The sequence below is a fragment of the Asterias amurensis genome, chromosome 8, assembly GCF_032118995.1.
Source record: "Asterias amurensis chromosome 8, ASM3211899v1".
NCBI lineage: Eukaryota > Metazoa > Echinodermata > Asteroidea > Forcipulatida > Asteriidae > Asterias > Asterias amurensis.
In genome coordinates, this window is record NC_092655.1 from 448,194 (window position 1) to 464,897 (window position 16,704).

The window sequence follows — 16,704 nt, forward strand, 5'->3', positions numbered from 1 at the left end:
TACATCTGTTCACTTAATAACAAAATAAATGGAATGTCCAGTTCTAAGTACTTCCTATAAAACCAGTAGCATTTATAACAATAAATAATAGTAATGATATGTACTTTAAATAGAGACCTTCACATACATTTTGTTTTGTTCTTCCTGAGAAGAAAAACCTGAAGAAAATACGGAATAGACTCTTGAACCAATATCATTTACCAAGTTCACCATTTTGGGAGTTAACTTCGAGAGGGCAAGGCCATTTTCATTTTGCAAAGGGCACTTCCATTGGAAAATCCTAAAGTCTATGGAAAACCTTTTGAAGGGCACCACGGACAAGACCGAGCAACAAGGGCCATTGCCTCCTTGCAATTCCAGACCTGAGATAAGTGTGTAAACGATGCATCGCTCTAATGTTCACTATACTGTAAAACACACAGAGACATTGACTACCAAAATGGTGAAACTAAGAATTGCGATGATGACATCAGGTTCAACATAGTGTTTCTAAATTAACCTGAAAACTGATTCTGTATTACACACAAAGCAGCTCCTGTTACAGTACTCATAAAAAGTATAATTTTTATACTACACAAAATGCGCGTAATGAAAGACCAATCAACATGAAATATTTATTCCATGAACATGAGGTATCTTTAAAATAGTATCCAAAATATATTCCCACAAATGAATCTTCTACAGTAGTTCAAGTGTGTTCCAACTCTTACCATCCCCACCCTACCCCTATGATTTAGAGCAAGATTTTGCGAAGTAGCATGAGACAGTGAACACCCATTCACAATTCTGAATGAATGTATATGGCACTATGGTGACAGGTTTTACCCATCTGGTAGTTGCTATACAAAAGCTTTCCCTTACAAATATGACATAGTAACACTGTCTTTAGTCTGGGGAAACTAACCTTATTGTGCACATGAGCAGGGCGCCCTCGCTGTAGAACCATAGAACATTGCACATTTGCCCATTGCACATTAGTTTTTCCTATTAAGTGACAGTGTGATGATGTCAATGAAAAATTATCATTCCGACAGCCAACTTTATCTATATTCACTTAATAAACAACTATGTGTTGCAAGAGAGAACTTTAAGTGACAGCACCCAAAACCTGGCCAAGGAAAATTATGCATCTGTAAAAAGTGAAAGTTCAGATAAGATTACACACGTTGTGCCATTTCAAAACATTGACCCATTTATGTTGCATGACCATTCTGAAAGCAACAGCTATCACAGAAGTAATGTCTTGCTGTAAGTAACAACTTTTGCTAAGTAGAATTTAGTACTGATAACAATTCCGCCTACTCTGTTGTGCTATTTATCTACATCTGAAAGAACTTATCCTGCCTTTATCTTCAATGCTCTAATCTGTTTGGCCATGACATGACACCACAGACATATAATAGGTATTATATGTCTGTGGTGGACACCCTTTGAGAATGAAGGCTGCATAGATTTCTTAGACGAGGTCCAAGTATACGTACAATCCTTCATAAAAGTGAGTTTCTTGTTGATGGTTTAACCATCAGAACTTGAATTCGATGATCTAAACCGCTCGACCATGAAACCCTTTGAGAATAAAGGCCACATAGATTTCTAAGACGAGAGTTCCAAGTATACGTACGGAGTTTTGTGTTGATGTTTTAAACTTCAGAACTTGAATTCGATGCTCTTAACCGCTTGGCTGTGACAACCAGGAATGAAGGCCACATAGATTTCTAAGACAAATCCTTCATTAAGTGGAGTTTGTTGTTGATGTTTCTTGGGGGAGTCTGGGGGTGAACGAGGCCACTGTGTTATCCTTAGGTCTAGAGACAGGAAGCCACTTGTAGGAGAGGTCCTGACCTGCTGGTATTCTCCAGTTATAATGCTCTACAAGGTATCTACAAACAGTCTGTGGAAGAAATCAAAATCATGGTCAATGTGGGACATGAAAGATGGAGTTGGGGGTGGTGGAATGGTAATAAAGGTAGGTCATAATTACCTAAAAATAGAGACCTAATAAATCTTTCTCAACTACATTAGGGAGCTGTTTCTCAAAATGTTTTATAATAATAGTGGCTCGTCACGCAGTGACACTCATGGCGCTTCAACATTATTACCCCTGGGGTCGATTTCACAAAGAGTTAGGAGGAGATATACAAATTGCATGGATAGTCCTCAGTTAGGACGAGTAACTGGTCCTAACTCGAGATAAGACTAGTCCTAACTCTTTGTGAAATCCACCCCTGGTCACTGGGCCTTAAAATCATTCCTTAAACCATCTCAGCTCCCTTGGGAGTATACAGCCTGTGCCGCCAAATATGTGGCGCAAACAAAGCTTATCAACCACAAGAACCAACTTTGCCCTCACAGGTTCCCATTTTTCCCCGGGTGGAGAGATGCAATTAAGTGTCTTGCTCAGGGACACACGTGTCACAACCGGGATTTGAACCCACACTCCGCTGAACAGAATCACCAGAGCTTGAATTCGGTGCTCTTATCAGCTCGGCCACGACACCCCGTATACTATCTGTTGCTTGAAACCCAAATATTTTGTATGCAATCAAATTATTTTGAGTAATGACCATTAAAGTCCAGTTCTTTATTATTTGTGCATTTGTACCATAGGTCCTGTTGATTGCATCAAGCAAAGAAACAAATTGTGAAAATTAATCTACTCTAAAGCGCCATGAACCTGAGCAACTCAAGCCCATTTTAGAGATTTTGAACTTACCTGTAAGGTAGTCTTCATTAGAGCTGTTCCAACACACGAGCGTACTCCCCCACCAAATGTAAACAGTAAATTACTTGCTTCTGAAGTCCTGGAAATGAATTTTAAGAAACCCAGATAACTGTTAAAACACAAAGTCTGTGGTGTATTTCGCATGGAATTGCAGACAATAAATACAAACACACTGTGCAAAGTGGAGATGGGGAAGTGGGAAGGCCATAACGTGATCTTTGACATTAGCTGTATGCTGGTGGCCTGTTTCTGCTAATTAACTCTTTGTGATTAAAGGGTTTGGGTACCTTTTTTTACGACACAAAACACAACTGGCCACAGATTTACATTAAACTTAGACATTTTAAAGATAATGATGGTATATTTACCTGTCTTTCCATCTTTCTGGCTTGAATGTTTCTGGTTGAGGGAAGATTGTTGGATCTCGATGGGCAGCATGGGTGATGTAAACTACAGCATAGCCCTTAGGAATCTTAAACCCATCGATCACACAATCCTGAAAAGAACACAAACAAGATGAACACACATTAATGACCCTTCAGTCTTCAAACTACCCTAAACCGCCCTTAATTGCCCAGCACAGATATTCCTCAAAATTCCCCGTATCGCCTTAAACCCCCCTTATATTCCTAAAACTACCCAGAACCGTCCTTCATGTTACTCCTCAAACTGCCTTAAATTGCCCTACCTGTTTAAGCTCTTAATTGCCCCAAAACTGCCCTGCTTTTACTCTTCAAACTACCCCAAATTGCCCTTCAAGTTACTTCTCAACTGCCACAAAACACCTGCCTATAACTTTTCAAACCCATCTAAATTGTCCTACATATTTCTCCTCATACTGCCTTAGAACTACCCTGCCTGTTGCCCCTCGAACTGCGTCCAAACGGACTGCCTGTTATACCTCAAAATGACCCAAACCGATCTCTGAAAACCACACAGTGCTCAGCGGGTGTACTGGCACAGCGCTTGTCTTTTGTGCCTTTCAGTTAGTAAAACCATATCTGTCATAAGAATACAGTCCAATGGAAATCCAACAATAAGTTTACATCTGAGATTCATTCTCTGACAACATGTTCAACATTAGAAAGCTTTACCTCCAGTGTGAGTCGGCGTCCCCCAAGGAATGGCGGCCATAACCTCTCCACCTCCAGCAGAATGTGATTCAGACAATCAGCATCTTCAGCTGCTTGTTGTCTCAAGATTTCCTGCAACCAAAGAAAGACATTTTCAGTCAAAACCACCACAGCTTATTCAAACCTTGAGAAACCTAATTATATGAACACTTTCACAGCACCGACATGTCTGGCCAGGTCTGAGGTCACCAGGCAGCTTGCCAGATGTTCCCGAGACTTTCCTTGACACTTATGGTGATAGGGCCTTCTCATACATTGCCTCTGAAAAACTCTCTGCCTAAATATATCTTCGAGATTCACAAGACATTTCACACTTCTTAAAATACACCTTTTGAAATTGGCCTATCAACACATCGGAGAATTCTTTGATTGACCTAGACCAGCGCCTTCGAATGTTTAGCAAAGAAAGTGTGCCCTACAAATGCTGTATTTCAAGGTATTATTATTATCATTACTTTATCTTATCACAGCATGCAAAAGAAAGATCATATTTTCATTTGTGCCAGTAAATCCTTGAGTTGGGCTACAACCCCCTTAGCCTTAGATCTCAAGTCTTTCTATTATTATTATTATTATTATTGTTATTAAAATTATTATTAATTTTATTATTATTATTGTTAATAGTATTATTATCATTAAAGAGGTCCAGAGGTACCCCCACTTACCTTTTCTGATCCCCCAGTGGCTATGAGGAATGATGTAAGCATTGAGGCAATAGCTTTGGGTACCAGAGCCGAAGTGAAGAGTAATGTGTGCTGCTCCAACTCCTCCGCTGTCTGGAACCCTGCCTCCGTTAGACTCTGTAGGGATGAACCATCCTTTGTGTGCGCCAGCTTGTCTCTGATGATACCCAACAGTTTGTCCTGAGGGGGAAACACAGTTGTGAAGACTTGTATTAACATAAAAAATATTGCACAAAGTCCATATAAATGCTTTTTGTAAATGCATTAAACGTTTAATTGAGTAGAAAATACTCTTTCTGAATACGAGCAAGCATTTTGTCTTAGGTTTAAACTTTTGCCTGCTATTTAAACTCATACTCATTCAAAACTAATAAATAAATGTAATACAGCCCATAAAAAAAAATATAATTGCAAACAAAAATAATTAAATATTTTCTATACACAAAAAATGAATAAGCTAAAGATGAAAAAATTAATAATAACAGTGAATATCACACATCATCACTGGCAGCTGTGTTACCGGATGAGCATGACAGATGTGACTAAACAAACACAAAACACTTGTGGCCTTGAGCGCATAATTGATTGGAATATTTTGTCCCAGTGTTTTCTATATCTCATGTGTGTAGTGAGCCAGGCCATAGTATAATTATTAACACAGACACCATGGATGCGATGCTATGGTCTCTGTTGCCCCCAGGTTTTGGCCTTGGTGCCCCTCAAAGGCTTCCCAAAGAGTTCAAGATTGTTCAATGGACATGCCCTTCAGATATGAAAATTGCCATTCCTCTTTAAAGGGTCTTGGTTTTTTTTGTAACACAAAACACAACCCCGCAGATTTATTTTAAACTTAAACAGCTTGAAGATAATCATAGTGGAAACCTTCCCTCCAAATATTATTTGGTGAGGTGATGTAGTTTTTGAGAAATTAGTTGACAATGATGTCACACAAATTATTATAGTTTCAGTTTGAGCATGTAAAAACGTATTAACCAGTTATGATATTTTTTACCATATCTGGTTAGTATATTTTTACATGCTAATATAATTTTCGTCTCACTGAGACAAAATTTATTTGTTGTGACTTGTTTTATTCATTTCTCAAAAACTACAGCACCTCAGCAAGTAATTTTTGCATGACCATTGTGTGAATAAAATAAATGTGCCTGTTGACTCACCTTCGCTTCAAGAGCTCTGCCATATGAAGATGAAAACATTGACATCTTGACAGTTAGAGGAACAGAGATGATTCCTGAAAAACAAAACAGAAGACCTTAGGTATTGTCAAAGTTTCCAACATTTTAAAGATAACGTATTCCTTTGGTTTTTGGAACTTTTGTTTTAATCCTACACAAAATGGAATGCAATTATAGCTAAAAAGGAACCCTAGTTTGAGTGGATTGGGGAAAATGCATGAACTGGAATGTGTGTTAAATGAAATTGAATGAATTTTTGCTGGATTGGCCAGAGAAGCCTTTATTCACACTTTTCGAATGTCTCCAAAGGCACTGGACACTTTCCTCAAAATATATTTTAGCATAACAACTTTGTTGGTAACAAGCAAAAGAGAATTGGTATTAGTTTATAACATTGTGAGAAACAACTCCCTCTGGAGTAAGGTAGATTTTTAGAAAGAGGTAATTTCTCACCAAAATATTTGAATCTGAAAAAGATTTCAGGCCGTAAGCCTTTTTTCTGACATTTGAAGGCACACACAATTGTGCAACAAGGGTATTTTTTCTTTCATTATTCTCTTGCAACTCTAAAGACCAATTGAGCCCAAACCTTTACAGATTTTTTCATTTTTACATGTATATGTTGAGATACATCAAGTGGGAATACTGGTCTTTGACGATTTACCAAACGTGTCCACTGCCTTTAAAAGACTGAATGAATAAACTTCTCACCATGCCAGTGGGTCGTGGTGACGTCAATAATACTCTCAGTCAAGTCTGGATGTTTCTCAGCATCTAATCCAAGGAACAGCTCCAAGGAAAACTCGGTAGCAAAACGCTTGAAGAGTGTGTACACACTCACACAATGACTGCAAAAGGACCCAATATTGAGTCATGAGTCACGAGTAATGACTTACAAGTATTAAGCATTGAGTAATGGGCACAATCAATTAATAATGAGTACTGAGTGCAAAGTAAAGAGTCAATAGTACTGAGCAATGAGCAATGACTAGAGAGTCATGAGTAAAGAGTAACAAGTAATACATGTAACGTTTGAGTAATAAATTTTGAGTTATTGTTGAATGGATATAAATCAGCTTAAATTCAAAATATATGGGCCAACATAATCTTTGTTTTTTGTTGGTTTGGATTGTTGTTCAGCAGTCTTGAAGTGCTCTGCTCTGCAGCACAATATTCATAATGAGTCATGAGTAGTGAGTCATGGCATGAATCATGAATTGCTATTCGTGAATGCGGCATGAATAGCAAGTCAGAAATGATGAGTAATGAGTCATAATATGAACTATGAAAAGCTAGTCATGAGCAATGAGTCAATAGCTAGTCATGAGCAAACGAATTGTGGCAGGACGGCTTTGTAGAGGTGCTGGTCACATGTTCCTCCTCACCACTCACTGGCTTGGTATTGTTAAGCTATTTTGCTTCTTTGTTTCTTTATGTATCGATTTGTATATTTACATTTTTATGCCAGTGTACAGTCTAATAAAACTAAACTAAAACTTAGATTAAAGAGTCGCAAGAGATGAGTAATGAGCATTTGATTGATGAGTGATGAGTCATGAATAGTGAGTTATAAGTTATTGGTAATTTAATAGTGAGTCACGAGTAATCAGTCACGAATAGTGAGTAACAAGCACATACCTTTTATCAAGATTGCTGAAGTGTTTTTCTGTGAGTCTCTGAATAAGGTTCTTTACACTGGGTACTGTCTGAGCCCCGTACAATCGATGGATGACTTGGTGAAGTCTAGCTGCCTCAGCTGGTGTCTCAAACATGATGTTATTGCCAAACACCGGCTGAAGAAATGCCCGGTACCCCATGTCAAAATGGCGATTCTTAGCTTTAAAAGAAAGGAAAGAAGTCCTGCTGTGAAATAAGGGTTGTGTGGGTCATTTTAACCATTTAACATATACACATAAACACATTGTTTAACACAATTTGAATCTGGTCGTGTAAGATATATTTTGGTCCAGTAAAAACTGTGAGCTACATATCTGGTAGGGTAGACATCTAGAGATGGTATACAGAAATGGAAGGTGGGGGTTACAAAAGTACGCACTTTCTGACCTTCTTTCTGCACAATACACTGCACACTGCAGTAAGTATCAAGAACAAACAAGTCATACAGTGGCCCTATAAATCCAGTTTCAGGTAAAATACACCAACATGTATTTAACCTCCTGTGAATCCATCATTTTCTTCACCTACCTCCAGTCAACTCCTTCACTCCGTTGATAGTGCCGACAAAAACAGTCGGTTTGTTGAGAAGCCGAGACAGAAACACCCTTGAATCATACTCTTTGATACGCCAGTTGACAAACGTGATGGGGTCTTTGTAGAACTCTGCTGACTTATCCCCGATGACGCTGTAGCCTGCCCGGCCCTTCAGGGCAGCCATCGGGATACGAAGGAGGGGTAGCTTTCTTCCTCTAAGTTAGAGGTTTGATTTGACTGTGGCTTGGATGACAGTTTCATAAAGGTAGCTATAAAATAAGCAAATTGGCATAAATATAAAAGACCTTATATATTCACTAAAACACAGATGAAATCATTACGTTGTTAATAACATTATAATTCATTCTTCAAGGTTGATTATAAACATTCAATTTGGTTGCCACAGGCAACATAAAAATTACATTAAAACACAAAAATTACAGATAGAGTTTATCTGACAAAATTAATCTGTGATATAAATGTGATTGTTTATTGGGCTAGAAGTGACATATGCTGAGAACACAAAACTACTTTAACAGAAATAGCCCTGATGCAAATATCAATATCCCCGCGGAACCTGTTGCTAAACTAAAGATTTAAGGATTAAGTTGGTGCCCTTAGAATTTGTGTCATGATTTTTGAAAGTGGTAAAAATGGGACAAATCTGGTGACTAGCTGTCGAAATTGTACGTGTAGTACCAGATTGTCATTTGCCGCTCGAAAGAATCTCGTAACCCTCCGGCCTTGCGGCCGTCGGGGAGGGGGGTTACGTTATCGCAACTAGATTCACGATTCACATTCGAGTAACACAGTATGATTTAAAAATAGAAATACTCCTCGTTTTATTTGAAATTAATGACATGACAGAATCTGACCAAACTTACGCTATTTTCTGTTTAGTTGGCTCCCGGAAATGCTACCCTGCAACGTTTTTGTCAACAGCAACTGGTCAAGCAAAATAAATGAACACCGCCGGTGTCAGACGTCACTTGGAACAGAGACATTCCGCTATATTGTCGTAAGTATTTTGTGCTACGATAACATCACAAATGTAACACTAAAACTAAACTTGAAATGACATACATGAAGACTTACTTTACATGACTATTTAATGACGATTTTGAGGGCCATTTCTAGTACAGTTTTCCAGTCCATCGCCCATTATTATCTCACACCGTAAAATGAAAAATAATGTGATTTGTAATACACCGCCCTCAAGGGTTCGCGTTGGGAAAACAAACTAGTCTATTTTATGCAAATCATCAGAAATCCAATGTTGACATTTTTTTTTTTGCTAAGGCAGAACTTTGGTATGGATTCAATAACGAACATTATATTTAGCCTAAATGATATTTTACATGGATATTTCCTCTTTAAATAAAACATTTGATGTACAATTTCTGAAAGAAGTGAGCAATAACTTGTTATTTTTTGGAGTATTCCATTTAGTTAGAGGGGTTACGTGTCATATTGGCCACGCCCACTTGTTATTCGACGATTTGGCGCGAAATACGCACATGTCATTGGGAGGAGAGAAGTCAATCTCTCGATCACATCGGATATTTCTTTAAAAACAAACTTGAAACATGATTGGGCAGAGAAAGATATCCTCTTTTTTCAAAAGGGCTTTGATTAAAAGTGTTCCAAAGAGACGACTGAGTGGAGATAAATCAATCGAAGGCCACGAACTTGACGATCAGGTAAGCAAAGCGTACTGGTTCGTCGACCATACATGATGATGGACCATTGACACGGAGGAGGAATGACAAATGATTGATAATATCTGATGTGATATCTGTATCTGTCGAATACTGCAACAAACTCCTCACAGGATATAAGTTGCAGGTACGGTGTGGCAAGTGGACAAAAATTAGTAATCTAATGAGCTCCCCGAAAGTGGTTATCTGGCTGGTCATTGTTAATCATGTTAATCATTTAATGGAGTTGATATAACACTACACACTCTCTTTAATTATTATATTTGGAAAAGTTTCCGTATGGCGCCACCACTTTTTCGTTTGATATGAAATAATATAGGAACTTATTTACCTGATTGATATATCCCTTTTTCTAAAAATGAGTGAAAAAGTGGTGGCGCCATGCGGAAAGTTATCCTTATATTTATAGGGGCATTTAATATTAACTAGTATTACTAATGGCTTAACAAATGGACTGACGGACATGTCAAGACGGAAATTCATCATGACTGTATTTATGTTCACCATATTTTTATTTTTTCTGATTTATGATTTCAAAATTCAATGTTTACTACCTGACTACTCCATACTACTCCTACCTAGAAGTAGAACTACGATGAGGTTCGTTCGGCTATCGTCTCCCGGACGGGAAACGATAGCGGAACGAACCTCATAGTTCTAGTAGGATTAACTCCATACCAGCTGTCTACAGGCAGAGATGTCAATGATTATGAAACACTGAAAGTCTAGGTAGTACCCAGCTGCCGCCAGTACCTAGCCCCATAAAATGATATTTATTGGCCATAAATATCATTTATATAGTCCCACTCATCGTATTTAATAGCACAGTAGTAGGGCAGCGCAGCATGCAGTTTTAGCCATCACGTAGTCAGTATAGGGCTATACACCAAACTTGAGTACGGTAATCAATTATGAATGAAAAATGGTAATTTGTAAAATCTAACAAATTATGAATATTATCGGAGGTGTTTACAAAGTAGAGTTGATATTTTTAATTTGTTAACATTCACTCTCCGCGGTTGAAGATTGCTCTTCTAGCGAGATCAATGCTCTCGCGCGAAGCCGCTGTCTCCTCTTGACTGCTTTCCATTAAATGAATCCATAGTTGTGAGAGCAGTAGTCTCACAGGGTGGTCCAGCAGTCTCGGGAGAACATCACAATAGACTATAGAGACCTGTCCATTAGGCTACGCCCACAGCGCATGTGTGAGCAAGAATATGTGAGCCTCTCCAATGCCATTCTGCACAACTCTGCCGCGCACGCATGTCAAACTCAATTTGTCAGACTTTTGGTTGCGCAATGGGTTGTAATTGGTCAATACGCAATGGGGCAGAGCTTAAAGGATCGGTCCATTGTCGGAGCGCTATCATCATGAAAACAGTTGAGTCTAAAGCACTGCTGTACTGAGTCCACACTCAAAATTTAACTTAAACACTTTTCAACTTCTCTTCTAGAGATGCACCCCACCCAAGAGGCAGAAATTCAACAGCGAGCAGGAAAATGGATCAAACAGAGAAGAAAGAGGAAGCAGTCTGAGCCCCGAGCAAAAACAACGCATGGAACTACAAAGATTGAAAGCTCTAAAGATATTAGAAAGCAATGGGCTGACCAAACCGATTGGTAACGTCGTTGAAGGTGCACCACCCAGCATGGGGCCATCCTGGGCTTCAGCATTGTCTGCAGAATTCACCAAACCATACTTCTTAAAGGTAATAATAATAATTCAGGCATAAAATTCTACCTACAGTAGTCTGATTTTCAGATTTGATTTCCCTTGGATTAAATAGCCAAAAAAGTCTTCTATAAATTATTCTAACTTTTTTACAAGAGGCAAATTATATCATGCCCAAAATTGGTCCTTACTTAGCGCAAACATCCTAGTAGTTAGGTAGTTCAAAGGGTTTAACAACATTATTATTCTTGGGCATACTTGGACCATCCTTTAAACTTTCCAATTTCCTGGGAGCATACAATCCCAAGCTGTTTAACCTATAGCTGAGGGGTAAATCAAACACAATAAAATGCCGAGTCAGTCAGCCCTCTCCGACTAGAATGCATAAAAACCCAAGAACATCTGTAGAAACAACAGTCAAAATAAATAGCTTGTGAACGTTTTCTTGCAGCTTCATAACTTTGTTGAACAAGAGCGGCAGAGAAAGACTATCTACCCTCCTGCTAACCAGGTGTATACATGGACCAACATGTGTCCCATCCGTAATGTAAGTCTGTCTTCTCATGTGTTTTAGATCAATCTAACTATTTTTCATATTATAATATATAATATAATAATAATATATTATAACAAATAACAAAATACCTGTGATTTCTTTTTTTTTGCTGTTGAGGGTTTTCTCATAGATTCTCTGAGCCTTAAAATTTCCTTGAAAGAAGTAAAGCAGTCACCATGCTACATTGATTACCAGAATCAGAATTCAGAGCTGGATAAACATTCTAAGATCCATCGTACAGGCCTTGAAATAACTCCCATGACACCCACAACAGTTGCTGTGGTTCCCTGTGCTTTTCCTGTGGTGCCCTCTGCAAAGTTCCTATAGAAATGTAGTAAGTGGCCCTTACAAGAAGTAAAGTGCTCTGCCCCTTAAAAAGCATTGAGTTCAAAGCCCGGCCGTTATTAGCTTTTTGTAAAATCGAGCCCTTGTTTAAATTCACAAATTTTTGTAAAATCGAGCCCTTGTTTGCTTAAACGGTTTGTTTAAATTCACAAATTTTGGTTTCCACAGGCAACTATTTCCAAATTGTTTTTACCTTCCATTATGTCAGACTGATCACAACTGGTCTTTTTTGTTTGTTCATACAGGTAAAGGTGGTCATTCTGGGTCAAGACCCGTACCATGGACCAGGACAAGCACATGGTATGGACACTTCAAATCAAATTACATTTCATTATAAAAAACCTGTACCGAATTATCCCGAAGGAACACAGACACCTATATTGAATATTAGTTTTAAGGTTTTAATACTTCTTACGCTTAGTCAAATCTTCTTTGTTCAACCATAAACAAAAAACAAACAAAAATTACCCGTCAGTTTTCCTTGTTTGTTAATATGATATCTGAAATAAAAATTTGAGTCCCCTTTCAGGATGATCCCCTGGTAGCTGCTTCCCAGGTTGAAATGTAACCGTGGGTCCATTGATCTCTGGCTAATGGGCAGTAACAGGTTGAATGCTTTCTGGCGGGCACCCTGGGCAAAGATACCGATAGGGCATCAGGACTAGAATAGCTCAGTAGAGTGTCTCCATGTTAATCTGAAAGCCGCAGGTTCAAGTCTCGCTCTGGTCCACTTTTCTTTGCTCAACCCTAAAGTCATATTTATTTATGAGGTCTGTACGTTATTTTACAGGTTTGTGTTTCAGTGTTCAGAAAGGTGTGTCCAACCCACCTAGGTAAGTTTTTATCGATTTTGTACAAACTACATGAAAGCATTCAGCTTTTCTTTGTTCGTTACAATGAAGTCAACCTGGTAAACCATTATATGATTAGGTCTCATAATTCAAACGTAGTCCCACATCTTGCAGAAAATACTGTATGTTACAGCGCAGGAGCGTTGCTGAGTGACGGACATGTGTGCTGGATAAGAAGCAACTATTATTATTATTATTATTATATAGACGGACCCAAGTAAGACTGACAAATCTATTTTGTCTGCTGTGCAATGATGAGTGTGTACCTCTAATGTAATTTGCTTTTACTCTCTGTCTCTGTTTGTAGCTTGGCGAACATGTTTAAAGAGTTATCCAATGACATTGAGGGATTTCAGAAGCCATCCCATGGGGATCTCACAGGATGGGCCAGACAAGGTAACAACTCAATAAACCCCATTACATAAAGCACCCCAAGTATTAATACAAAACCTTAATGAGCTGTTACAGATCTGAATCAAATAAAATGGGTTAAAGCGTGGGTTATTTCAAGGCCTGAACTAGTGTTGTCGGTGTTTTACCATCCAATTGAATGCCTACTTTGTCTTTGAAGGTGTTCTGTTGTTGAACGCCGTGCTCACGGTGGAAGCTCATCGTGCTAACTCTCATAAGGATAAAGGCTGGGAAACATTCACCAATGCGGTGATCGCATGGCTCAACAAGCACTGTGATGACATTGTGTTCCTGCTATGGGGATCGTATGCACACAAAAAAGGTAGCATCATCAACACGGTAAGTGTTTAGCTATAACTTATACATATTCATGAGTTAAGACCATTCTGTTATTGGTCGATCTAATCTGATGCATGCAGAAGAGGGTGGTCGTGTGTTTGGCTGTTCTTCATGCATATTCATAAGTTAATACAGGAGTTGTGTTTTAGCTATGTTATATATAGCTTGACTGCTGTAAATTACACAAATTTGGGAGCCCATTTTGTGAATGGTCAAGAGGTTTGTGTTTCTGGTCGAGGCAAATTCACCTAGGGTTTTCTTCACTGCAATAGTGTTGTGTTGTGGTCAAGCACACCAGACTCAAGCTCTGGTGTTCTGAACAGTAGAGTGTGGGTTCCAATCCCAGTGTTGGCACTTAAGTCCTTCAGCAAGACAAGTAACCATTCTTGCCTCATCTTTCGGATGGGACGTAAAGACGTAGGTATTTTATGTTGTGAAATGCATGCAAAAGAACCCAGTACACTTATCCTTAGGAGGATCACCCCAGTGTTTAAAACAGGGTTAGCAACTCCATGCGCACAACCGACCCTGCCCGTGTAACCCCTGAGAAGGGTTTTGGTGCAGTATCCTTCAAGACAAGAAAAGACAATTGCTTAGTTTTGTGGTACATTAAAATGTATTCCTTTTTCCCTGTTCTGCTTTAGAAACGCCATCATGTCTTGAAAGGTGTACATCCATCGCCCTTGTCAGCCTACAGGGGTTTCTTCGGTTGCAACCATTTCTCCAAGACAAATGACATCTTGAAGAAACTCGGCAAGGAACCTATAGACTGGGGACAACTCAATGCAGAATAGTCACATGTTTACAAGATCCGATGGGCCCCTTGCGTGTGACTTTGCAAGCCAAAACAGCCCTCATTGAGGTCAATGGGAGACCTATCATTGGTTGAGAGTTCTGTTTTGCTCATACACACGTGCTTTGCCATTGTTTGAGCTCAGCAACGGGTTCTATTTTTCACTTTCCTTGAACCATCCTCATCCTATCAAAATCCCACTGCATGTTTTTGTTTGATTCTGTTCGCCTGAGGAATTCAAGAGAGTTAGAGTTAATAAGAAGAGTATTATTGATATATGCAATGTACATAAGCCGAGATGTTAAACACTGCCAAAAACAGGACATCTTATTAAGATCATTTTAATATTTGTTTACTAGAAGGAGAATTTGACTCTATACAGTCTGATCACAAGTTTTAAATTACATTATTTACATATGATTGGAAAATAAATTTGCGAATGAAACTTTGCTTTGATCTTTAGGAAAAAAGAAACGGTAGTCGTCTAACTATTTTGGAATATTCAATCTTCAAAATAGGTTCAATTAAAGGCAGTGGACACTATTGGTATTTACACAAAATAATTATTAGCATAAAACCTTACTTGGTAACGAGTAAATGGGGAGAGGTTGATAGTATAAAACATTGTGAGAAACGGCTCCCTCTGAAGTGACGTAGTTTTCGAGAAAAAAGTAATTTGCCGCGAGTTTGATTTTGAGACCTCAGATTTAGAATTCGAGGTCTCGAAATCAAACATCTAAAAGCACACAACTTCGTGTGACAAGGTGTTTTTTCTTTCCTTATCTTGCAACTTCGACGACCAATTGAGCTCAAAATTTCCCAGGTTTGTTATTTTATGCATATGTTGATATACACCAAGTGAGAAGACTGGTCTTTTACAATTACCAATAGACGAGTGTCCAGTGTCTTTAAGCCATTTCAAATATGGCAAAGCACAGCACCCTGGATTCATTACAAAGCTCCTCAATCACGTGTTCTAAGCTCCTTTACTTTGATTAATGTTTGACACACAAACAAGTGTTTACTTTAGCAGTGTTAAAAAACATCTTCTTTTAATTGTGCTAAATTTTTCTCACAAATGTTGAACATGCCAACATAAGGCTAGATAGCTCAGTTGGTAGAGCACCGGCACGTTAATCCAGACATGCCAGAGGTTAAAGATTCACATCCAAATCTAATCAATATTTCTTCGTTCAACCCAAACTTAATTAGATTTTTCTGTACATCATGTTGTTTTTCGTGCTTTGTTATGTAGTTGTAGATTAACATTGGCTTTTAGATAATTCTGTTACCCAGAATTTTTGTGCACACATTTTGTTTTATTGAACTATTGTGATTTAATCAAACAGAAACACAGTATTGTCTATGAGAACAGTTCAAAATTCAGTACTTCCAAGGCCAAAGCTGCATCTTCACAAAAACTAATTTTTTACAAATTTATTGTAGTTTTGTTTTAGTTTACTTCAACTCAGTCAACTTGTTAATAATTTTGAAAGCAAAAATTAAAGTATGTTTATATCGTTTGTACGCGTAAAAAGGAGTTTTACTAAACCACTGAAACTTTTTGTCACAAAAAAAACAGTGGTTGCAGTTTGAGCCACCCGTGTATATAGTTTATATAATATTAAAAAGTTTTCATCTATTTGTATAAATAAATGTTGTCTGTTTTTGTATGTGCAAGTCTGGCAGTTTCACCAAGGGAAAACTTCTTCAAGGGCATATAACCAACACAATTTAAAGAACACACTGATTGAAGCGCAACATGCTCTAGAGCAACCTATATTCAAAAAGACTTCTCATTATGACCTGTGTACTATCTTGCCTGCCCGGAAATGCCCTGCAATGTACAAGGTCACTCTATTTATAAACAAGATCACCTTGTCTATAGACTAGCCAATGATGTTCTTGACTCATTACAGGATTAGAAAACCGCTAGAAGTCAAAATCACACAAACATTTCCCCCTCATCAGGAACTTGGACTGTTCCCCTCCCAAGGATAAGGACAGATACTGGTTAATGTATACACATACATGTATGTGTACATTGAATTTCACTGTAAATCTCCAGAACCAT

General features: G+C 38.3%; 2 protein-coding genes across 3 annotated transcripts; one reads left to right on the forward strand and one right to left on the reverse strand.

The window, feature by feature from the left end:
- Positions 1 to 1,458: 1,458 nt before the first annotated feature.
- LOC139941042 (putative cytochrome P450 120) lies at positions 1,459 to 9,118 on the reverse strand. 2 transcript variants are annotated; one of them, XM_071937456.1, is made up of 10 exons: positions 9,041 to 9,118; positions 7,940 to 8,214; positions 7,373 to 7,571; positions 6,446 to 6,582; positions 5,717 to 5,790; positions 4,521 to 4,718; positions 3,817 to 3,927; positions 3,091 to 3,218; positions 2,714 to 2,801; positions 1,459 to 1,891 (listed from the first exon to the last, which is right to left on the reverse strand). In XM_071937456.1, exons 2-10 carry the CDS (start codon positions 8,127 to 8,129, stop codon positions 1,733 to 1,735), a joined length of 1,284 nt encoding a protein of 427 aa, XP_071793557.1. In that variant the 5' UTR covers positions 8,130 to 8,214; positions 9,041 to 9,118; the 3' UTR covers positions 1,459 to 1,732. The 2 variants fall into 2 exon arrangements, with proteins under 2 accessions (XP_071793557.1, XP_071793556.1); XM_071937455.1 differs by having other exon boundaries at positions 8,830 to 9,107.
- Positions 9,119 to 9,446: 328 nt separating this feature from the next.
- LOC139940513 (uracil-DNA glycosylase-like) lies at positions 9,447 to 16,700 on the forward strand. Its single transcript, XM_071936807.1, has 8 exons — positions 9,447 to 9,645; positions 11,118 to 11,372; positions 11,787 to 11,882; positions 12,482 to 12,536; positions 13,027 to 13,069; positions 13,395 to 13,483; positions 13,659 to 13,837; positions 14,482 to 16,700. Exons 1-8 carry the CDS (start codon positions 9,532 to 9,534, stop codon positions 14,629 to 14,631), a joined length of 981 nt encoding a protein of 326 aa, XP_071792908.1. The 5' UTR covers positions 9,447 to 9,531; the 3' UTR covers positions 14,632 to 16,700.
- Positions 16,701 to 16,704: the final 4 nt, after the last annotated feature.

Coding starts and splice junctions, on each gene's coding strand:
- LOC139941042 (XM_071937456.1), bottom strand. CDS start 8,129: ATGGCTGCCCTGAAGGGCCGGGCAGGCTACAGCGTCATCGGGGATAAG. Junction 5,791..6,445: donor CACCACGACCCACTGGCATG/GTGAGAAGTTTA, acceptor TTTGTTTTTCAG/GAATCATCTCTGTTCCTCTA. Junction 2,802..3,090: donor CCAGAAAGATGGAAAGACAG/GTAAATATACCA, acceptor ATTCATTTCCAG/GACTTCAGAAGCAAGTAATT.
- LOC139940513 (XM_071936807.1), top strand. CDS start 9,532: ATGATTGGGCAGAGAAAGATATCCTCTTTTTTCAAAAGGGCTTTGATT. Junction 11,373..11,786: donor CCAAACCATACTTCTTAAAG/GTAATAATAATA, acceptor GTTTTCTTGCAG/CTTCATAACTTTGTTGAACA. Junction 12,537..13,026: donor TGGACCAGGACAAGCACATG/GTATGGACACTT, acceptor GTTATTTTACAG/GTTTGTGTTTCAGTGTTCAG.